At 45.9% G+C, this 24832-nt stretch overlaps 1 protein-coding gene and 1 long non-coding RNA gene across 2 annotated transcripts in view; one reads left to right on the top strand and one right to left on the bottom strand.

The window, feature by feature from the left end:
• Positions 1-20705, bottom strand: part of LOC142774846 (uncharacterized) — a 51597-nt gene extending 30892 nt beyond the window's left edge. Inside the window, exons 1-4 of the mRNA XM_075875988.1 lie at positions 20567-20705; positions 6460-6584; positions 4702-4854; positions 516-718 (exon numbers count right to left, since the gene is read on the bottom strand). Coding sequence (XP_075732103.1) covers positions 516-718; positions 4702-4854; positions 6460-6584; positions 20567-20705 — 620 coding nt within the window. The remainder of the gene's footprint in view (positions 1-515; positions 719-4701; positions 4855-6459; positions 6585-20566) is intronic.
• The window catches only part of LOC142774362 (uncharacterized), a 59096-nt gene extending 37574 nt beyond the window's left edge, over positions 1-21522 (top strand). The window contains exon 2 of the long non-coding RNA XR_012886358.1: positions 21367-21522. This is a non-coding gene — a long non-coding RNA (uncharacterized LOC142774362). The remainder of the gene's footprint in view (positions 1-21366) is intronic.
• Positions 21523-24832: the final 3310 nt, after the last annotated feature.

The following is a 24832-nucleotide window of genomic DNA, read 5'->3' as shown; positions in this document are numbered from 1 at the left end:
GGTCAGTGTGTCGATCTTTCATTCATTGGTAAAGCTTGATCGTTTTATTGGTTATCAATCGAACCACAAGGCGCTCAGCCTCATTACCTACAAGACATTCTCTTACTTCACAATTCACGCTATCATTTCGGGTTGCATGCCATGCCGAGTCATCACACCTGCAACTAAAGCCTTTTCAAGGCAGTTTCAGCATAACCAAAGTTAACCGGTTGAATTACAGACGACAGTACGAGGCTGAATAAATCAGATCGAAGCATCGCGTGATATCTGAATGCTCTTTTCAGTTCGCCGGCTTCCGCGAGGTGGAGAAATTCGCATAAAAATGGATAATTCTAATACATAGGATTGCAGCACGAAGCGACAAAGCTATGTCTTGTGGCTGAATCGTCGACTGTCGAGACACCTTCTTATTCGAAAATGGCTTGAGTGCGCGTTATTTGGCTGTTTAAACAATTCTGGACCAATTTTTTTTTTTGCTTCGCTACGACTGAAACCGGGGTGAAATATCTACTTACCCCGAAGTTCCAAGCCGGGAGCAGCTGAATAGCGGCACAACCTCCGCCACCGAAAGTCTCAGGAAGCGTTCATCGGCCACCACCTCGTCAAATCGAGACGCCACGAGACGCAGGGCTGCCTGGCGGTCGCGTCCGTTGCTTCCCTTATTGGCCGTGCGATACCACACCAGAAGGCGCTCCATCTTTGACCCTATCAGCGTTATCTTTAAATAAATATAAAAAAAACGTGAGGAATAGTAGTGGATTAGGAAATATACAAGCGTGTGCATTTTTTTAAACACAAAATTATTTAATGCCGGTGTCCACGACGGCCCCGCTGACGTATTTCAGTCACGGCTATGACATTGTGAAATATATACTATAAAATTGCAAATACAAAACTGGAAGAATAAGTTTAGTCGCTATAGGAGTCGCCCCACCGCGGTGGTCTATACTGACTCGAGGGTCGCGGGATCGAATCCCGTCTGCGGCAGCTGAATTTTCGGTGGAGGAAAAAATGCTGTTGGCCCATGTAAATCACATAGTAAAGGTTATAAGCTGACGTCTGCTCCATTTGCCTGTTCACTCCAGCCGAGATGCTCAGCGTGAATGTATTTTCTCCTGGTGTACAGGTGTGGTGCGTAGTGCGACAATAACAGCAGTGTTTGAATGAGTTCATCCAAGAGATCAAAGTCGATCAGTCCACTTGAACTGTTTCTGTACTGGTTCGGTCAATTCCGATGAAAGTGTTTATTGACATTTCAGTTTACTAAATGGAGCGCAGTTACCAACACTTCGAATACTACCGCTCTGTACTCGAAGATTGCGCCCAAAATGTTTTCGTGCGCATGAATGATAAAAAAAAATACTAGGGCATGCTTGGCAATTTGCGACCTTCCTGCGCGAAGAATCAACGTAGAAACAACGTGCATTGTATAGCCGAAGCCAGGATATGACCTAGAAGCAACCAGATTAATCACGACCATCGTCCAGTCTAGCTGTTTCAAGGCTTTAGCGGCTCAGTGCAAGCTTTGGCAAAATGTTTGCAGCCTACCTTTCCCAAACTCGCTACTTTCTCTGTGCCTTGTTTTTCATACGGGAGCTATTATCGACGGCCTCCTGTGAAAATACTGCAGCACTTCCGTATTGAAGTTACAGAGTTATGACTGTCCACTGTAGTACAAAACTCCCGGATTTTTCTCACATTCCCCCTCTCTCTCTCTCTCTCTCTCTCTCTCTCTATATATATATATATATATATTAAGGAAAGAAGTGTACACTTAAGGGCTCGTTATCTGTGTTTTTTACACAATATTAATGAGATCTAACAGACAATAATGCCAAGGAAAGTATAGGGGAAGATATTGGACCAAATTTTAATGTGAATATGAAGAAAAGTGGGTAAAAAGATAACGTGCCGTGGGCAGGATCCGAACCTACGACCTTCGAATGACGCGTTCGATGCTCTACCACTGAGCTACCACGACAGCTATCCCCCAGCCACTTTACAGGGTTTATATGTGAATTTAAACGTGGGAGTGTCAGTCAGCGCCACCAGTAGCCATGACGGCGAGCGTAGCACACTCTTTTGAGCCTGTTTGGCGTCACGTAGCACGTGAACTTGTTACGAGTGGGCAGCTGACTAATAGTCCCTCGTATACAACCTAAAGGCACTAAGTCTGTCAGTACGAGACCCTCGTTAATGAATTAAGGAAAGAAGTGTATACTTAAGGGTTCGTTATCCGTGTTTTTACACAATATTAATGAGATCTAACAGACAATAATGCCAAGGAAAGTATAGGGGAAGATATTGGACCAAATTGTAATGTGAATATGAAGAAAAGTGGGTGAAAAGATAACTTGCCGTGGGCAGGATCCGAACCTGCCCACGGCAAGTTATCTTTTCACCCACTTTTCTTCATATTCACATTAAAATTTGGTCCAATATCTTCCCCTATACTTTCCTTGGCATTATTGTCTGTTAGATCCCATATATATATATATATATATATATATATATATATATATATATATAACAAAATGTAAATACAAACATAAGCAATAGTATGAACGAAAACACGGACAGCCGCTTTGAATGAGTTTTGTTACTTCTGTTGGCATAGAGGGAACGTGAGAAAAATCCGGGAGTTTTGTACTACAGTGGAAAGTCATAACTCTGTAACTTCAATACGCAAGTGCTGCAGTATTTTCACAGGACAGTACCATATGTCAACAAAAGTAACAAAACTCATTCAAAGCGGCTGTCCGTGTTTTGTTCATACTATGGCTTATGTTTGTCATTACATTTTGATTGATTGATATGTGGGGTTTAACGTCCCAAAACCACCGTATGATTATGAGAGACGCCGTAGTGGAGGGCTCCGGAAATTTCGACCACCTGGGGTTCTTTAACGTGCACCCAAATCTGAGCACACGGACCTACAACATTTCCGCCTCCATCGGAAATGCAGCCGCCGCAGCCGGGATTCGAACCCGCGACCTGCGGGTCAGCAGCCGAGTGCCTTAGCCACTAGACCACCGCGGCGGGGCAATTTTGTTATATATATATATATATATATATATATATATATATATATATATATATATATATATATATATATATATATATATATACAAGAGGCAGTTGTATTGCTGTACCGAGATGTATACCGCCGTTCACTCTTGCTTATTAGACGACATGGTCCTATGAAGCTGTTACTGGCGACGCCAGTTTTCGTTTTCCCCATTGTCAATACGTCTGTGATGTCAGCCTTGCAGTTTCCTTTGTAAGTGTGAAGTAATTTAAAATGAGTTTATGTATTTGGGCGGCCTGTTGGCTAAAGAGCTCATTTGTAGCTTTATAGCCGCCTCTAAGATATACACCAAGTTGTTGCCTGTTCAGGTGTTTTCGCAAGACTTGGGAAAAAGAGTCGGAAGAGAATGAGTCTGTTCAGCGGGTTGATGAGGCATTAGTGGAAAATTTCAGTAATGCCTCATCAACCTTTTCCCTGACCTGTCTCGAGTACTGCATTCTGCGACAGCGCGGGACGGCTTTGGGCTCTCCCATAGTGGAGTACCTGGTACCCTAAATCGTTACCTACTTATTGTAAGCACGCTCTCCCACACAGAGTACGCAGTGATCTAAATCATGAACCATTTTTCTGAACATCATTCTCCCACAGTAAAATACATCGTATTCTAAATTGTCGAACATTTGTTCTAAACACACGGAACGGGGATATACCTTATTGCTATGGCACAGTGCACCTAAAACTAAATCGTCGAATATTTGAGGGTCTTTTGCCGAAACTAGCCTAAATAAGGCTGTATTAGCACATACATACCCTCAGCTTTCTTCTAAACAGTGATGACAAATTACCAATTATATTTTGTGGTTCATTATTCCTGTTTTAGGGGAAAATTGAGAGCATGTTTCTGCAAATGAAGCCTTATTTGAGCTACTTTCGATTTTGGATTTGGCCCTTTTCGAAAAAAAATAAGCTCCCCATTTGATTTCAACACAAGTGTAATGAAAACACCTGAATAAACAACAATTTGGTATGTGTTTTAGAGGTGGCTGTAAAGCTACCATTCAGTTTTTTTAGCCAATAGGCAGCACAATTACACAAAATCACTTCAAATTATTTCGCAGTTACATACGATACTGCAACGCTGACATCAGCGTTCTCGTTAGTTCACATGGGCTCTATGCGAAACCGTTACTATTGGAAGATTCCTCAATGAAGATTGAAGCTGGCCGTTACTCAGCCTCATTTGTGGGGGGGGGGGGGAGTGCAGGGTTCAGGGGCATTTTGGGAGGGGGGGGGGGTGTTGAAGCTACGTTCTGATCAGCGCCCGACATACAAGGCAGTGATAACGACTACTCGAGTGTGTACATTGAGGCATACCAGCCTTTCAGCCTTTTTTTTTTTCATGTCCTGGTCTCTATTGCATGCCAAATGATTCCGTGACATTTGCGCATGTGCGTTGCTGGCTAAGATCTAGAGGTTAAGAGTGCCACCTTTATTTTTTTCTACACAAGTATGTTCATGCCCTTGAAGATATGCTCGCAAACACAGCGACATGGTTGGTTCAACACATGATTAGGTCAGCGAAGCAAAAAACTATTGAGCGCGCACGCACAAACACAAACACACACACACTCGCACGCACGCACGCGCCATTTTGTTGTCGTGGAATCACTCACCCTCTTGATCTCCTTGATGGCTCTATGAACTCCAAGCAGCATGGATGCTTCGTAGATGTCCAGAGCCATGAACGGATCCGCGTCCAGAAACCCAGTCTCCATGAAGAGCACCAGTGCTTCGAACACTTCCGGTTTGACGTCTTGAAGCTCCAGCTACATTAGAATATTCAACCAGTTGGATCGTATCTTTGCATTCACGACAGTCAATTCAATGGCAAGCTTTAGCGTGATATTTTGCGCCTGTATATACACATTATTATGCTCCATGGAGAAAGAAGAGAACCTGCTTGTCTTCTGGGCAAGTGCTGACTCATCACAATAGGGAACACGCTTACCCGTTGACTCCATTCTGGTGGAGAGTCGGTGTACTTCGATTCTTAGGAAGAGTGCAGCGACCCTTAAGTAAAGGGTGACATGGTCATGCAGAGGGAGTGTCCTGCAGGTAACTGCTAAATGAAACAAATTACATTCGCTAGAGTGTCAAGAAGTTCATTTCAAGTTAGTATCTTGACACGCCGCTGCCCGTGATCACGCATACGGTGTCGTATTGTGCAAGGTAGCTGGTCAAAACGTGCCGCATGGAAGTAGTGATCTTTCACAACGATTCCGGTGACACTTGGCAAGCATGCAGATAAGTTAACTGCGTTGACTCGTACTTTCATTGCAATAGCAATTATATTGACACTCTCGGCTGCCTTTTGCCATTGCCCTAATACCCTGTATATGTATATAAATAGAAGCCACGAAGAAAAGTATTTCAGCAAAATATTTTCTGATGCGCGGAATTCGCACGGACGACCTCTCGCTCCGCAGCGCGCGGCGCTAACCTTTCGGCTTCAGCAGCATACATTCTTAAGCATAGCAATGGGGAACTATTGATATACACCATTTACCACCGGCGATACGCCGATCTCGGGGGAATATCAGTGTGTTTTCTGCCCTCAACGAGCCAGGGAGATGGCGCAAAGTGTGCGCTTGGCGCCGCACTCTTTGCGATGCGTTGGCGCGTCAAACTGCACTTTGCACTACACGCGTCGTCGCCCATGCCCGTGCGAATGCTTTTTTTTTCGGGGGGGGGGGGGGGGAGGGGCAGTTTACGTGCTGTCACCGGAAAGATTTTGTTTAGGTTACAGACAAAGATTACAAAGGTCACTTCGCTCACCCCAGAGGCCCCGTTTGCGAAAAAAGCGCGCTTTTGCAACACTGTGATGTAACAACTGCGACGATTGTTCGTTCGCGCTCATCCTGTGTATACCTTTGCGTATGTTTTGTACGTTCTTTGTGTTTTGAGTAGCGCGTTAAGGGTCTATAGCTGTGAACGTCGTTAGTACGCGCTTGACTTTTGTGAGTGTTCCTTTCGTGCATCTTTTGTGTTTCAGCGGTGCGCTCCAAGTTTCGATCTGCTTGTCCTTCTTCGCGTGACATCCCAATATGTTGCTATCACATTCATTGCTTCGCTCTTGCGGCAAAACTGTCACTTTATTATTTAATGTTGCCTCTAAAGAATGTCAAAAAATGCGCCTTTGCGAGTCAAGTTGCTAAGACTGTAGAGGTATATACAAAAGTTTCAAATGCATACGATTAATTGGCAATGCACGCTTTCATTTGCCAAGTGCCAGTTTCGTTCAGTTTGTCGCTTTTTTTTTTGGGGGGGGGGGCAGGGAATAGGAGGTGCATCACTCCATTAAGAGGGTGTTTGTAGAACTTCGCCACGAAAAGCGAAGGACATTAGTCTCAAATAGGCGCAGCAGACCTTACCGGTATTTTCAGCGCTTCCTGCGGGAGCTTGTGGAAGCATTTTGCGAAGTAGCAGCTGTGTTTCTTCAAGAGCTCCAGGTCAACTTCAAACGTCCTGCCGCCTACACGGACGCTTACTGTGCCACCTGCAATGGCGCACACATTTGTTACACAACCAGTCAGCCAAACCAACAAATAGACGTCATCCATGACTACCACAAGCATCAGGTTCACTGGATGGGTTCCACAGGGAATACAATCAGCCACAAGCTGTACAAAACGTTCGAGTGGATTCAAGGTGGTATCATGTCTGCCAAAGATGTAAAGAATCACTGCAGCGAAGTTGCACGTAAAACGAGATTTCCGAATCATATATAAGAAAAAAAGTGTCCACTTGTTTGATCACAGTCCTGTTCACTTACGTTGCTATGCTTCCATATCTATAAGCTTCAGTAAGAATATTTATAATATAATTCAACAGTCAAAGATGCATTACCGTCAACTTGGAACAAAATGATGATCGCTTTCGCCTTGAGGTCGTCTTAAGCGAATGCGTTCAGGACCACACGACCTTATCTTCAAGTGAGCGCGAATTGAGTGCAGTACTAGTCTTAAACTACCATGGCATATAGTGAAGAAAACAGATACATACCCAGTGCCTGGCTTGTCCCCTAGAAGAGCCAGCGATACCAGGACCATGAGTCAGATGCATCATAGTTGTACAATGCAGTAGCAAAGGCTCCGAATGGTTTAAAACAAGCGAGGAGGTCATCTCTTTTCTCGTCATAAATAATCAGCTCGTACTCAATTCCCAATTTCGGAGCACTGCATGCTTAGCATCTTGCCGAAATGGATATATATGGAAAACGCCGACTATGCGAAATGTGCATGATAGGCCATGTCTACCCCGATGCTTACGCATGCTAGTGACAACATTTCATTAATTTATACGCATTTGGCTAGGTCTGAACGCTGACTTTCATTGAGCCCCGCCGCGGTGGTCTAGTGGCTAAGGTACTCGGCTGCTGACCCACAGGTCGCGGGTTCGATTCCCGGCTGTGGCGGCTGCATTTCCGATGGAGGCGGAAATGTTGTAGGCCCGTGTGCTCAGATTTGGGCGCACGTTAAAGAACCCCAGGTGGTCGAAATTTTCGGAGCCCTCCACTACGGCGTCTCTCATAATCATATGGTGGTTTTGGGACGTTAAACCCCACAAATCAATCAAATTTTAATTGAACGATTTTAGCTTTTCACATGGTCGCCGACCATTGTCTCATGTCGTGAACAATTCTAAGATCATGCTATGTTCCAGCGAAACATAAGTGACAAACCATAGACCAAGTGCGCATCGTAATAGTGCTCGAAATCTCTGGGACTACGTGTAATGTGAGACCGAAGGCCAATGAATTCGTAATTCAGAACATTAGCGCAGAGAATCACTTGTACGGCGACTGATTAAGACTGGGCAGAGCGCTCCTAACAACTCGGTGTTTATTCCACGTGATCGCATAGTAGAAGCCCGTCGATACGTTACGATTTCCCGGCTCCTACGCTCACAATCGAGAAAATCAAATTACCCCTATTCGCATGGTGCGTTTTCCCGAATTGTACGTTTATTTTCCGCGTTTTTTTTTTTGTCAGAAACGTATCAATGAGATTCTACTGATATACACACGACACCACGCGAAAACAGAAGAGAGGGCAGAGAAGGATAACTGAAGGCGATCACCCCCGCATATCAAAACAGGAGGCTGACGCAACAAAAATACCACTTTTCCGATAAGCATGTTGACGCCAAAAAAATTTACGGCGTCTCTTATTTAATCTCTGCCGCTTCAGTCATTTCCCTTGTGTGCTGGTCAGAATTTTCAGAGCGAATGATCGTGGTTGTCCCGCCTTCATCTGTCACCATCCGTGCGCTTATATGAGTTACTGTTAGGAATTATGCAATGTCAACCAGCCAATCGGTCTGTCATATTTTTTAACTGAATTTGATTCATTTAGAAGACAGCAAATTAGGAGGTCGAAAATTTATGTGAAAGCTGTACAATGGGTTTCCGACGTCCAGAACTAAACGATATGCTTCTTAGCCACATTGTTTGCGAAGCAGAGTGTATTGTGGTTTAATGATGCTTATCATTGGTGTGTGCAGAGAGGGGGGAAACCGGGATGTCATTGATTGATTGATTGATTGATTTGGGGGGTTTAACGTCCCAAAACCACCATATGATTATGAGAGACGCCGTAGTGGAGGGCTCCGGAAATTCCGACCACCTGGGGTTCTTTAACGTGCACCCAAATCTGAGCACACAGGCCTACAACATTTCCGCCTCCATCGGAAATGCAGCCGCCACAGCCGGGATTTGATCCCGCGACGTGCGGGTCAACAGCCGAGTACCTAAGCCACTAGACCACCGTGGCGGGGCTGTCCGGGATGTCAAAACGAGGGGAAGTGCCCCCTTCATACCCCGTAAATACTGTAGTCTTAGCACCGCGTTCCAATCTGAAGGCCTAAGTGGGAAGAGGTGCTTCGGTTAAATTTCACCCACACTCCCTCACCCTCCTATCCTGCAGTCTCTGATGCGTGCACCTATGATGCTAATAGAACTTCCCTTGCTTTCACAGTGGCCGACGCTCACGCCGCAAATAGGTCGCTATTTACGGTTAGGTCTGGAAAACAATACACTGGTACCGTAAGCGACGCGCTGCAAAGGTGGTTACTCAAGCCGATCTATTACGCAGCGGCAGGCTTACCGACATCTTCCTCTCGATCGGCTACGCGACGGCTAGGTGCGATCACAGCTGAACAGCTCGGTTGTTCGAATGGAACAAGCGCGTGACAGGTCACGCGACTCGGCTGCTGCTGCACTGCGAAGTCTCGAGCACGCGCTGGCAGATGGTGGCAGTGATACTGTCCTCCTAACCCTCTCTGATCTCAATAATTTCTATTCAATGTATGTAAATATTTTTTTGCAATTGTGCGTGCGCATCTTCAAGCTAGTCCGAAAAGCTGAAAAAAACATTCTGCTCATATCATTAATTACAATTAGTTTGGTATTCAATTACTTGCTGCCGTCATTTAATTAGCAATGAAGATATTTAGGATGATATAATATAATCAGTACGTAATTATTTTGCTTGAACGACATGAGCACAGTTTTTTCGCTTCCGTTTGATTTCAATGATGCACAATAGTGCGCAATAGCCGAAATTCACATTTTCGATACAAAACTAAAGCAAGTGTATTACCTCTGTTTGGCGGAAAAATTGTTGCGCAAGCGCTTCGGTAATTTCTTCGTTCACATGTGGCCCAACCTTTTATGGATCTACCAGGTTAGCAGAATATGTAAGGCAGATACAAAATATATAACACAATCTGCCCTGCCTACGCACTAAATACCTGCCCCCTTGAATCTGTTCGCACCTACCATTATCTAGGCATTCATATTACCAACGACCTCTCTTGGAAGCAGCACATACAACACATAACAACAAAAGCTAACCACCCATTAGAATATTTGAAAAAGAAATCTTTCGTTTCACCAGTACAATTAAAATGACTGCTTTATATAAGCTACGTGCACCCCAAACTGGAATACGCCTCATCCATCTGGGATCCTCATCAAATCACATTTAATAACAAAATTGAATCGGTACAAAATCGTGCTGTTCGTTTCATCCCAAATAATTATTATCGCTCTGTTAGTGTTTCATTATGAAAAGTTTGGTCCATATTCCATTAATCTATATTCGCAGAAAGAAATCACGCATTTAATTATTTCATGAAATCTATCACCCCAATCGTTTCCGTCGCTTACTTCGGATTCACCCGGCACCGTACCATTTTGCTCGCCATGATCACGTCCTCAACGTCAGAGTACCTCGTCATAACACCTTAACATGTTCACAATCATTCCTCCCTAAGACCTCAATAGATTGGAATAACCTACCTGCATCATTATTAAGCATCACCGACCCCACTCGATTTAAGAATGCACTAACAAGCTCAGAATCGGGAACTGTACTAATCGGCGTAAGTGTTATTGACTGTTTAGTGTATTCTTTGTGGTTATAGTTCAGTTGTCTTTTAATAAAGTGTACTCCTTGCATGTAAAACTTCATCATTATATTTATCTTTATGTTAAAGATGTTTCCATCATCCTGTATTTGTTTTGTTCATCTATGTTTCCGCCCCTCCCCTCCATAATGTACAAATGTACCCTGAGGGTTTCACAAATACATAAGTAGCAGGAAAACAACTTTCTTTTTCCAGGAGTTGGTTGCTGGACAAACGCGTTTTTTTTACTGCAGTTATTTTAAACCTCAATAATAATACATGATATGGCGCCATGGGGAATGGCTCCGAAAATTTCGACCATCTGGTGTTGTTTAACGAATGCTTAAATCGTGAAATAAATAAATATATAAAAATATTAAATCAATAAAAAATAAATAAATAAATTCTGAAAAGCCCGTCAGTGATTCGTTTTTATTTTTTTCTTCCAGAGTGCGGCCACAAACAAACAATGATTATGTCCTTTGAGCTCGAACAAAGAAAGGATTGTGGGATGCAACAATGTTTTGGGAAGGGTTCCCCAACCCTTAATGGGGAGCTTTCTTTTTCTTTCTTTTTGTGTGAGTGCACCCATTTCAACGCGCAAAGACAAGAACTCACTGCAGCTCTGGATAGACTGGACGATCGGCCTTTGTCGGAACAAAAGATTCTGGGTCATTGGCCGAGCCCATCCTCAGCCCAAAAGGCTTTGAAAGCTTTGCTGCGCTTTTTGCGGACAGCTGGCCTCAGAGACAGACTTTAGTGTCTTATACCCTTTTATGTTGCCTACTCTGTCGCAATTTTTTTTTGCAATTTCTCTCTCTTCACATTTTTTAACATCTTTTATTCCCCTCACCCCTTTCCCCAGCACAGGTTAGCCAACCGGTCTAAGAACTGGCTAACCTCCCTGTCTTTCCGCTTAAACTTTCTTCCTCCTCCTTCTTTTTCCTCTCCTTCAATCTTCCAGTTCCCACGTGTAGGGTAGCAAACCGGTTATCCTGGACCTGTTAACCTTCCCGCCTTTCCTTCTCTGCCATTTGTTCTCTCTTCTGCGTAGGCCTACAGGGGTAGATGTATTTTTCCACAGCTACAAGCAAAGCTCTCAGATCATGTATAAGGACTCCTCGCGTGCATAAACTGTCAGTAAGGTTGTCGACTGTGAGAGAGAAAGCCGAGGTGTGTTTACGTGTGCCCCTCGCGTGTTCGTACATCGTTGCGCGCACTGTTGAAGCGTGCAAGCAAACAGCTGTCACGCGCCGTTTGTCGACGCTCGCGTAGAGGGGCCAAAGTTCATTAGCGACATCCGATGGAGAGGCACGAGAAGTAAACAAACACAAAACGCAATATACCACCTCCTCATTTCGTTTATTTTTTTTTAACGCCATGCAAAACTAAATGAAACACGGAGCGCTGTGCGCTGCGAGTAAAAACGTATATTCAACCCGCTTGTGGACAGAATAGTAAATAAACACGGATTATTCGGCGTTCATTTCACGTGGGGACTGGCTGTATTACACCATTACGATTGCCACATACGCGTGATTCACGCCGCTGAGCAAACATCCGTTGTCGTATTTTTTTTTTTTCGCGTCGTTATACAAGCCGCGCGACTAAACAAACCACCGCTGCGCGGGGTCGCCGAGCACCTAGCGTTGGATTGTGTGCTAACACACAAAGTGCACCATGCGCGGGCGAAGTAGCATATGCTGAATAGACAACGGCGTAAAGAAAGTCCCAGAAAAAGAAACAATGGTTTATGAACACGACGACGACGTCATTTGGAAAATGTATACCGCGCACGGCTTTACCAAGCCGAGGATCTTCCCCTCCGAAGCCATGTATAGAGCGAGCCAACGCTTCAGTTTCAGACTTTAGGTTTTGTTGTCTTTTTTTTTGCTTTGCCTGCGTCTTTCACCGAGGTCTCGGGTCATGTGAGGTGACGATTAGGGAGATTGTATGCGTACACTTCAAACACCGCGCGTGTTGACCCTTTCACCCAGCGCTGTGCGGGGGTGCTGCAGCTGCCGCTTCGAAACGAATTAACTCTCGGCACGCCATGTCTGGAGCGACCGGTTACACCGCGTAACATCTCGTTCTACAAGAGAGCGCGTGCCACGAACGAGTGAGTATTTCGTGTCTAAACGAGGTAATGGAAACGCTCTTCATGATTGTGCACGTGCCGCATCGATGACGCCATTATATTTGTTAGCATCGCGTCTGCTGACGTGGTGGCGACCATGAAGTCGTCCCCGAGCCTGTTCGTTGTCATCACATGTGTTGCTCCGTCCATTACATTCTAATATCCTCCCTCTCTCTCTTCGTTTTTTGCTTCATGCAATCTGCTGCTTTCATACTGCGCTGATATGTATGCCTGTTCTGTTGGTGTCCTGATCTTAAGACAGCACACTCGCGTACGAGATTTACCATAAAAATTGCCAACTCGTCCGAATAGTCATTCCACTGCCAGCTTCTTTTTTTTTATACCAGCAGCGTACCGTGAACCCCACCAATTCATACTCAGCGCCACACACACACACACACACACACACACACACACACACACACACACACACACACACACACACACACACACACACACACACACACACACACACACACACACACACACACACACACACACACACACACACACACACACACACACACACACACACACACACACACACACACACACACACACACACACACACACACACACACACACACACACACACACACACACACACACACACACACACACACACACACACACACACACACACACACACACACACACACACACACACACACACACACACACACACACACACACACACACACACACACACACACACACACACACACACACACACACACACACACACACACACACAAAAACGGACTCCTGTGTCAGGCAGAAGCGCAGTAGTGTTAACGAAGTTACCTATGAAGACAATCGAACTATATAAAATATTGCTCTACAATACGCTATGTACAACCACATAAGACAAAATATATGTGTTACGCGATACCTAAAGTATGTTTAGTTAATGATATTTGCGTAGAAGTTTCGAGCTATACATCTCGTGTTTCTGTAACGTCTTGCGTTCTATGTAACGTTGGTAAAAATGTTGCATCACTCTTAATTTTAGCCTTCGGAAGAAGTACGCAACTTGGGAACTCCTTGTGCACTGCGCGACCTACACGGTATACAGTCAGTTTTTAGGTGGTCTGCGGTACAGGGAACATGCGATACCTATATGTCGCTACATGTAGAACATCCTGGCCAACTGTCGGGAATATATCATATTCAGAAGCCGTCCCGGGCGTACGATCGAGCTCACCTCGACGATAGACCAATGCCTCTTGAACTCATTCTTACATGTCGTTGACAGAAGACATCGGAGCTGGAGTTTCAATGAAGACGCTACTGAGACTGTTAAAATAAATCGCGGCATATTCATGAATTGGATGACGATAATGATTGGGGCGAAGCGTTGGGATCATTCAGTGTTGCCGCAAATCACCCGTGACAATGATCGCTGCAAGTGAGTGACAAAGCGGTGTACAGTATGCTGCACGAGCTAGTAGTTGTCAGTGATCATCATCATCTCCTTCTTCTCCTACATTGGCTGTGTTCCGATTCTTAGACAGCACGTAGACAGTCTGTGAAGACTGCTTAGAAGACAGCATCGAGCCCATGCTGTCCGAGAAATGGAACACTGGAACACATTTAGACGGCTGGACGGATGGATGGATGGACGGATGGACGGATGGATGGATGGACGGATGGATGGATGGATTGACGGACGAATGGACGGACGTGGCTGTACCCTTTAGATGGGGCGGTGACAAGCGCCACCAAGCCGTAATACTTAATGAACCAAAAACTAGATTTATTTTTTTGCCCTTAAATAGTGAGGTTGAAGATTCATACTTTGCAGTGAATGGTTTAAACTTCACTCATGCCTTGACTTAAGCGACCAATCAGATAACCTCCTTCTAGTTAATTCTACCCGCTTAAGTCTATTTTGCCCTCACTGTCCCTAAACCCCAGTGCTTTGGAAAACTCTGCGCCATAATCTTGAACTTTAGGGTGAAGCCCTTTACAGAACATTATCAAGTGTTCGGCAGTTTCTTCTTCCTCTCCACACGCACTGCATACTGTGTCTACCCCTTCGTATTTGGCCCGATATGTCTTGGTTCGCAGTACTCCCGTCCTGGCCTCAAACAGTAAAGAACTACCCCGAGTATTATCATAGATCCTTTGCTTGGCAATTTCCTGCTTAAAAGTTCGATAGATCTCTAGTGCGGACTTCTTAATCATGCCCATTCTCCTCATGTCAGTCTCCGTTTCCTTCACTTTCTTCTTGATAGTTCTTTTTGGTTTGGCCACCTGCTGTTTTCTAAGTATTTACCAGTCAATTTCCTGGTTCGCTTCCTATATTTTGTATCGACATTCTTCATGTACAAGTAGCTGAAAACCTTCCTAGCCCAACGCTCTTCCCCCATTTCTCTGAATCGCTTCTCAAATTTTATCTTGCTGCTAGCTTGCCGGCCCTCAAATGATGTCCATCCCATATCACCTTGTACTCCCTGATTTGGTGTATTCCCGTGAGCTCCTAAAGCAAGCCTACCTGTTCCACGTTGTTTAATTTCTAATCTTGCTTGAACTTCTGATCTCATGCACAAGACCGCATTGCCGAACGTCAGCCCAGGAACCATGACCCCTTTTCATATTCCTCTCACAACATCATACCTATTGTCATTCCACAGCGCCCTGTTTCTCATTACCGCTGCATTCCTGTTACCTTTAGTCGACACGTATATTTCGTGTTCCCTTAGGTACTCGGCCCCATTGCATATCCATACGCCCAGATATTTGTATTTATCTGTTATCTCTAGCGTGACCTCCTGTATTCTAAGCTCACTGCCTTCATTGTCATTAAGAATCATGACTGCTTTTTTTTCCTTACTGAATCTGAAATCTAACCTATCTCCCTCATTACTGCAGATGTCCACCAATCTCTGCAAATCTTCCTTGTTGTCGGCCATTAGCACTATATCATCTGCGTACATCAATGCTGGTAGTGCCCGTTCAATGAGTTTTCTTTGTTTGATGAAAGAGAGGTTGAAGCCCAGTCCACTTCCCACTAATTTGGCCTCTAATCCTTGTAGGTACATCATTAATAATAAGGGTGACAGGGGACACCCCTGCCTAAGCCCCGTTTTACCTCTGCAGGCTTGGACGCCTGTTTTTCCTACTTTATAACTAAATTGTTACCTTTATAGATATCCTTTAAAATATTAGTGACTACATCTTAAACGCCTAGTGTGTTTAGCATTTCCCACAATTCCTCTTGAACCACGCTATCGCACGCTCCCTTGATATCCAAAAATGCTAGCCACAGGGGCCTTTGTTCCTTTTCTACCACTTCGATGCACTGCGTCAGTGAGAACAGATTGCCTTCCAACCTCCTGTGTTTCCGAAACCCATTCTGCCGTTCCCCCAGCACCCCCTCATCCTGTCTGTCTGTCTGTCTGTCTGTCTGTCTGTCTGTCTGTCTGTCTGTCTGTCTGTCTGTCTGTCTGTCTGTCTGTCTGTCTGTCTGTCTGTCTGTCTGTCTGTCTGTCTGTCTGTCTGTCTGTCTGTCTGTCTGTCTGTCTGTCTGTCTGTCTGTCTGTCTGTCTGTCTGTCTGTCTGTCTGTCTGTCTGTCTGTCTGTCTGTCTGTCAAGGATAGCCCTTGACAGTTCGTTTTCTTACGCTGAATTTCCCACTCGTGAATAACAGTCAGTCGGCCGCCAATGCTTCCAATTACAACCCGTTTTCAGAGCTAACCTGTCTGTCTTCCTGTGTGTGTGTGTGTGTGTGTGTGTGTGTGTGTGTGTGTGTGTGTGTGTGTGTGTGTGTGTGTGTGTGTGTGTGTGTCTGTCTGTCTGTCTGTCTGTCTGTCTGTCTGTCTGTCTGTCTGTCTGTCTACTTACGTTTGGGTGCTCTCATGGTCAACCCTTAACTTGTCGTAAACCAAAATTAGCATGCGAGGGTAAGATGGTTTAGTGAATATAACGCCCTGGTCAAGACAAGAATAACATCATAATCCCGCCGCGTACGTCGTCAAACACTTTCCGCCATACAGTGGCCACATGCGATGGACACTTGGTATCTATCCAGGAACACAAGGGCAATTTTAACGCGCGAGCGTTAAGAAGTCCCCGCCGTGGTGGTCTAATGGCCAAGGTACTCGGCTGCTGAGCAGCAGGTCGCGGGATCGATTCCCGGCTGCGTCGGTTGCATTTTCGATGGAGGCGGAAATGCTGTAGGCCCGTGTTCTCATATTTAGGTGCAGGTTAAAGAACTCCAGGTGGTAGAAATTTGCGGTGCCTTCCACATAAGCACCTCTCATAAACATAAGGTGGTTTAAGGGCGTTAAACCCCACATATCAATCATATTTATCAGCGTTAAGAAATACCTGACATCGGTAGCGTCAACCCGACGAATGCAAAGCATAAATGTGTGGGGTCCCAGCTGGAATAGTACCTAAGCATTCTGCGTGGCAATGAAGCATTTTACCACAGAGCTACGCCAGGTCTCACAACTTTTTTTCAAATGATGCTAATCTTCGTGAAACGTCAATAGTGGTTGCAGTGTTGCCTACCCAATTTTATAAACAATAAATATGTACTCCTTTGATACAGTCATCACGTCGGGTGAACGTCTATTGTGGTTAGGTGCCAAGCGCTGGAGTCGATTTATGCAGCAGTGTCCAGGGCCAGCATCCTCGCGAGCATCAGTGCCTCATATCAGCTTCAGGTGTTGCCAATACGCATGTTCCAGTTAACATCGTTGTGCCAAAGCAAGCAACTGGGTATATAAATATCAACTCTTCAACTTATGTCTGTGCGCACAACATTTGTTCTATATTTACCGTAATTTCATGACGTGTCGCTCACAAAAAAAAAAAATGCAACATGGTCACCTTCTCTTCACATGCTTCGCATAATGTCGACTCCCAGGTACGTGGGATCTGCCGAATTTTTTGCTGTTCAGCTTCTTAAATTTGCACCGACTGTTTGATATTTTCATAGAAATCACATCGGGTTGGTACGGTTCACACATGGTGTCCTGTATGGAGGACTTTATCTAGTGTCGAAAATTTCCAGCGAGAAGACGCTTGCTGCCCAAATAATTTCTATTCCTATATTAGCAACTTTTTTCCGCCTCTGCTGGTGCAAAGTCTGACCACTAACACTATTCGTGACTGAAACTCGTGATTAAGTTATTAGCGATGAAAAAAGTGCCTATATGAAAACATTCAGTGAACTCTCGGAAAATAAGCGGTATGTTTTCTATTTTTTTTTCGCACTCTCGACGATACGTAGAGGGAAACGCATAGGAAATGAAGCTCTTATCCTGATTGCCTGAAGAGGCAGGAGTTACTTACGCGGGAGTGGGTAATGGTCGCGTAGCTAACGTAAGTTACAACTTCCCTATTTAACTGTTCACTGATTTACACCAAAACATGTTGGCATACCAGCAGACAGATGTAACGAAAGAAATAAAGATAGCTGTGTTTACCTTCGGAGAAATAGAAATAACAGAGTTCAAGTAAAATGCAAAAGAAGACTTGCAGTTCGATGAACTGCTGCTTAAAACTTTCAAACCCCGGAGTAACCGGCTTTGACCTTCACATGTCAAATCAAATCCAACCAAATCTTTATTATTCGCAAAAAATATACACGCTTTGGGTTAGTAGGTGCCCTTTGTTTTCTTCAGATTCCATATGAGATATCACCAGTTCTGCTATGGCGTTGAAGGTCTTGTGAGAGAAGCCAGCCTAGGGAACGGCGTAAGTGGTCCATGTGGCTGCGTGTGTCTCGTTCGGTGTATTCACGCTTCCTTGTTTTTACCATCCACACCAGTCTCCAGATCTGATCTTCAGCCTTGCTTTTTTGCAGCTGGTGCGCTTTGGCTGGACTGCCTTGACTCGACGTCCTGGCGTGCAACGGGCAACTGCTTTTCAAGCCCAGTTCGTCCATGGCACTCTGGTACTGGATGCCGCTCTGCTGACTTCGTCAATCTCTTGTCAATCGATCGAATGCGCCATGGTTTCGGGCTGATGGGAATCGCACGTTGTTTTTCCTCTTCCTTCAGTCGAGATACGGGTGATTCCCGATGCAACGGAAACAAATGGCTGGGGTGTTGACCGAATGGGTTGTGCCCGTGGCTTCCCTTCAGTCTTGTGTGGAAGCGATAGTTGTGTTTGACGCCACGTTGGCGCTAGTCTGGAAGTCTGTTCGATAGGGAACGTACGGATGTTCTCCCGCGTCTTTTGTGGAGAGTCCAATGGTGACCTTCGATGTGGTAGGGGCTTTAACAGAATTTTTCGATGAGTTCGAGTGGAAAATGGCTGCTCTTCAGCCTTGGGTCGATGTGTAGGTGACCCCCATGCAACGGAGGCACTGGGAGGGATGTTGATGCAGTGGAAAGCTCACCTTGTTTTTTCTCTGCTTTGCGTCGAGATGCGGGCGATTCCTGGTGGCAAGAGGACAATGGCTGGGTTGTTGACGTGATGGGCAGTCCCCGTGGCTTCTCTCAGGCTATGGTAGGAAGCGGTGGTAGCCTTCGACGCCACCTAGGCGCTGGCTGCGGCCTTGGTATAATAGGAAACGCCCGAAACTTTCTCAGTGTTTTTTGTCGAGACTCTGGCGGTGATCGCGGACGATGTTGGGGGTTTAGCGGAGTGTTTTGGCCAATGGGAATTGAAGAGGGTCTGTCTTCAGCCTTAGGTCGTGTTGATCGACACCACGGGTAGACTGGCTGCGGAGTTGTTTGAGTTGGTCGGGCGCAATTTTTCAGGTCTTGGGTGCAAATGGAGGATGTCTCCGACATGGCGTGAGCCTTGGCTGAAGCCTCGTACCATTAGAAAAGTCATGTTTCTTCTCGAAAATTTGGTGATGACGTGGTGGTGATTTGCTACTTGACAGGGATATAAGCGACGGCGCTTGGCAAACTGGAAGCACTTGTGGCTTCTGCTCGGCCTTAGGCTGATGTGATGGTGACGGATTGGAAAATGGCCGTGGTTTTGACTCTCGTGAACTTGCCTGCGGTCCTTGCTCATGCGTACTTCGGCTTTTCCGATCCTTCTTAGATGTGCTCACATTATTAACTTTTGCGGTGGTTCGTGGTGGCACTAGATCAGGTGGTGGTGAGGTTCGTTCGACCGTGTGGATTTTATCGTAGATCTGCTGTGGTTTATGGGCTTGACTTTCTGGAATGACATTGGGCCTGTGCTTGAGCTGCGTAATTTTTACATCGCGCTTCTGCAGACCGGATTTCAACTCAGTGATCCGAGCAGGCTGGAATCTTTGTGTCTGCACCTTGGCATCGCATGTTTGCTGCATGACCTGCAGCACACGGGAATGGTGCAGGCGCAGCGATTGAATCTGGCTTGAGGCATTCTTTGTTCTGCACGTAGCCGGTTCATTGTCTCCACCAACTCTGGCTGGCACACAGATACTGCTGTCCGATGAAAGTACACTTTTTCCTTCACACACGCCATCACCAGCTTTCGTGTCATGAAGGATGCCGTCGTTAAGGAACTCCGTAAAAGTGTCAGTCAGACGGTCGTCTCCGTCATCGGTGCAGTTGTAGAAAACGAACGCGTTCAAATATTCATAGATGACTTCAAATAGTTGGAAGCGATCCAAAAACGCTGTGGTCGTGCCATGCATGTCAAGAATCATCTGAACTTCGGAAATACTAAGGGCTTTCCGCAGGTGATGCTCTTCAGAGGGACATTCTCCCGCGAAAAATTTCGTAGCTGCGTCATGATGTCTACCGCACCTTGCTTGGTGAGCTTCGGCCTTCGAGTCTCGTGATCGAAGACTTCGTCGGCTTTGAACTCATCTTGTCCTTCGGCTGACTTCGACGAGCTGATATTTGATTTACCTGCACCCAGTCGCTTGTACTTGCTGTTTGACATCGTCCGCGAAGTTGTGTTCTTATCTTTCGAGTGGCACTTGGAATCAGGTCCTTGACTTGCGTTCCGAACCTCGGTTAATTGTCGCTTACCGTGGTGAGATTCCCGTTGCATCCGGAAATGAACAAGAAGCTCCAGCAGCTCGGTCTCCATGTTGAAAGGCTTGTTGTCTGGGCCTCTGCTGGTCGTCTCAAAGCCGAAAGAGTGCTTCGGCTTCTGTTTCTTCCTCATCTTGCGCTTGGGAACAATAACGGTTGGAATGACCTGAATGTGGTCAGGTTCCGACGAACGAGGTGAGCTTCCTGGAGCGCTGGTTCCAGCAGTTGGCTTCCGATCGTAGGGGAAGCGAAGATACCACGAGCGTCGCGAGCAGTTCGAGAACAGCCTTGATTCCTTTAATAAATGGTTAATACCCACTATGGCGTATTTGCCAAAAAATCGTAGCGTATTTTTTATTTCGATGAGCACTACAACATTGTTAATGAATGAATTAAGATACAAATATTGTAACAAAGATCAAAGAGAGAGAGAGAAAGGGAGAAGAAATAAAAAACTGAAATTCTGAGATTTTAATTTGACCAGACAGTGGCATTTTCTTCACTCAACCACTTGGAATTTACGTGTTAAAGCACGTATCAATGTTAAACAACAGTATTTACTAGAGTAGAGCTTTACGATGGGTTACGTTTGGGTTCCTGAAAAAAATCGCGTACCGTATTGATTACGTCCCTGAAGCAATGTACCAAAACAGAGGCACCAAAGCTTAGCGCAGTTTCTACCGTCAACCTAATACCTATCTCCAAAAATGAAATAACTAGGAATTTTTTTTCTAAATAAAGAGTATCCTTGACGTGATAAAAACTAACGTTCAATGGTTTCTATTTTTCCGCAGAATACACAGAGGGGCGACACCACCTGACCAGCTATGTGTTGATATAGATTCATACGGAGGACTTGGCACCAACATCTACATAGTAATCATAACTTCGAGTTTCCTGGACTGACTCTAATGAGGTTGCCATGGACACTTGAGGTGGTTCCATTGTTACGGGAAGAAGACCGACTCGGAAGAGTAGACACAGACACTACTGACAAGCTGTAAAATTATGTAAGTGTTGTTATATATTCTGGCATATCTGTGCGATTTGCTGATTCTCTATATCTGATCACAGTTAGCCATTCTACTTCTGGAAGTACGGATGATGTTCAACTACCAAGCGTCGCTCGTGCTATAGAATCGGTCAACGCATTCAATCGTAATCCGCAGTGACCTAGGATCCACAGTAACTTTAGGTGTTTCAACTGCGGTAGTACTAATGCTCGGAATGTCCCTAGATTTCGAGAGTTTTCAGAAGCTGTAAGAGCTGCGCACACTGAAAGGAATCTGTCATTATGGTGCACAATTTTAATTGGACAAAACTTTTCGAAGTGCTATTATAACCGCCACGAGCTCAGTTTCAAAAACTGGAGTAAAAATTGGGGGACCCTTAAGCTTCACCTTTAAGAGTTGAACGCGAAAGCGAAATCCGGCCCCTAGTTCACCCTTGAACCACTAAGTGCATACTTATATTATGTTTTGTCACACACACACACACACACACACGCACACGCACACGCACACGCACACGCACACGCACACGCACACGCACACGCACACACACACACACACACACACACACACACACACACACACACACACACACACACACACACACACACACACAGTACATTATACCAGCGCGCTCTCGCGAATGGCCCATACAGGTTTTTATACTAAAGCAAGAGTCGCTTGGCCTCCAAGATACACGCCACGCGCTTGCCATCTCGGAGGCCATAAAGAGTCTGACAATGCCTTGCAGATGGCAGCGCATTATCTAGCGTTCACTGTTTGCTTGATCAACGCCTCTGGAAAGACATACGTTTTCCGCTAGATGGACATAGTAGTCCATTTTTCTCGCTGGATTCCGTGCCGATTGGATGTGCGCTAGCTATCTCCGACTCCAGCGTAGCTCTGGCCGGCTGGGCAGGCCCTACGACATCTCATGGCGCCGATCTTCAACGAAAGCGTAGCTCTGGCCTACTGGAGTTGCTCCACGCCATCACCTGACGCCGACAAGAGCTCTCGCAAGTTGTGCCCCGTCCTCGGACTCCTGTGACCATGTTTCCATCTCTCCTATTCTCTCGATATGTCGTCACTCTCACGCTTTCACGTTTACCTCATCTCTCTGTACACCTTTATTCCTGTCCTTATAATCCCTCCTCACCCTCATCCCTTGTGAGCTACTGTTGATGTGTCGCTCCCTGAAGCAGACAGTTACAGGGCTCACTTTTCTTCTCTTTTCCTTCTTACAACATAACCACTTCCCCTCCCGCGACGATCTCTGTAACGAGTTTTTTTTGCTCACAGACGATTTTTCGTTCAGAACGGTGACGGCGGAATTTCTGCAACACGAGCTCTAAAACGCTATCGCGTTACAATCAGGCAGCCTCATTGAGAAGGGCCAGTCAAGCAAATCAGATACAACTCCCATGCTTGCCTTTTCAATGTTCAGAGAAGCATCTGTGGCTATTATATTATTTGTTTCTGCATGTACCAAGTAATCAAATTATCTGTTTTTTTTATTATCTGATAAACTAGAACTTAGCTTTTGGGAGATAAATTTCATCGTATTTCATTTTAATACTACAATTCAAGCCATTAGGCTCAATTTATTTCTAATGCCCACATATATCCTTTGTAGTTTCTTTTAAAATAAAAAAACTGATGGCAGATCCACGAGGTGAATGGTGATGAGATTGGGCGAAGCTCCTGGAAGTTATACCGTGAAATTTTCTTCCGTTAATTCGCATGGCGATATGCACGCTTCCTCACCACTTCCCATTGTTGAACGTTTTCAAGATCTGCATCGCGACGTTGACGTGCTGCCTCAGCCTCTCGTTTTTCGCACGGAAGGATCTTGCCTACGCTGACGTGCCACTGCAGCTTCTTGTTCCCGTACAGCAGGATCTTGCCGACGCTGCCTTGCTGATGTGGCCTCTCGTTCTCGTACGAAAGGATCTTGCCGACGCTGACGTGCCGCTGCAGCTTCTTGTTCCCGCACAGCAAGATCTTGCCGACGCTGCCTTGCTGATGTGGCCTCTCGTTCTCGTACGAAAGGATCTTGCCGACGCTGACGTCCCACTGCAGCTTCTTGTTCCCGTACGGCGGGATCTTGCAGACGCTGCCTTAATGATGTAGCTTCTTGTTCCCGTACAGCAGGATCTTGCCGACGCTGCCTTGCTGATGTGGCCTCTCGTTCTCGTACGAAAGGATCTTGCCGACGCTGACGTGCCGCTGCAGCTTCTTGTTCCTGTACAGCAGGATCTTGCCGACGCTGCCTTGCTGATGTGGCCTCTCGTTCTCGTACGGAAGGATCTTGCCGACGCTGACGTGCCGCTGCAGCTTCTTGTTCCCGTACAGCAGGATCTTGCCGACGCTGCCTTGCTGATGTGGCCTCTCGTTCTCGTACGAAAGGATCTTGCCGACGCTGACGTCCCACTGCAGCTTCTTGTTCACGTACGGCGGGATCTTGCAGACGCTGCCTTGATGATGTAGCTTCTTGTTCCCGTACAGCAGTATCTTGCCGACGCTGCCTTGCTGATGTGGCCTCTCGTTCTCGTACGAAAGGATCTTGCCGACGCTGACGTGCCGCTGCAGCTTCTTGTTCCCGTACAGCAGGATCTTGCCGACGCTGCCTTGCGGATATGGCCTCTCGTTCTCGTACGAAAGGATCTTGCCGACGCTGACGTGCCGCTGCAGCTTCTTGTTCCCGTACAGCAGGATCTTGCCGACGCTGCCTTGCTGATGTGGCCTCTCGTTCTCGTACGAAAGGATCTTGCCGACGCTGACGTGCCGCTGCAGCTTCTTGTTCCCGTACAGCAGGATCTTGCCGACGCTTCCTTGCTGATGTGGCCTCTCGTTCTCGTACGGAAGGATCTTGGCGGTGACGTCGCGCAGCTTCCCGGCGCGCTTCTGGCTCGCGTGCTCTCACTTCAGGGTCATGTCTGCGAGTGCGCGCCGCCGCTGCCCTGGCCGCCCGCCGTTCGGCATCCTTATCCATTCGAGCACACACCGACGGCAACGAGCATCGGCAACTACAAACTTGTATCGATATGGTTTTGATTATAAAACCATTGCTTTAGAAAACACCTGGCGTGTTTCGTTAAGCAGCTGGTGTCTTCTTTTTGTTTTGCTTTTGAAACATCTGGCTACTTTTCGTTTTGCTTTTACAAAATATCTGTTGTCTTTTGTTGGTTTATTTCATCAATCGACGGCGTTTTGAACGAATTTTTTTTGTTGTTTAATCACGCAAAGGAGA

This window comes from Rhipicephalus microplus, chromosome 10 (assembly GCF_043290135.1).
Source record: "Rhipicephalus microplus isolate Deutch F79 chromosome 10, USDA_Rmic, whole genome shotgun sequence".
In the NCBI taxonomy this organism is placed as follows: domain Eukaryota; kingdom Metazoa; phylum Arthropoda; class Arachnida; order Ixodida; family Ixodidae; genus Rhipicephalus; species Rhipicephalus microplus.
Note: the sequence above shows the minus strand (reverse complement) of the source record. Positions and strands in the feature narration are given on the sequence as shown.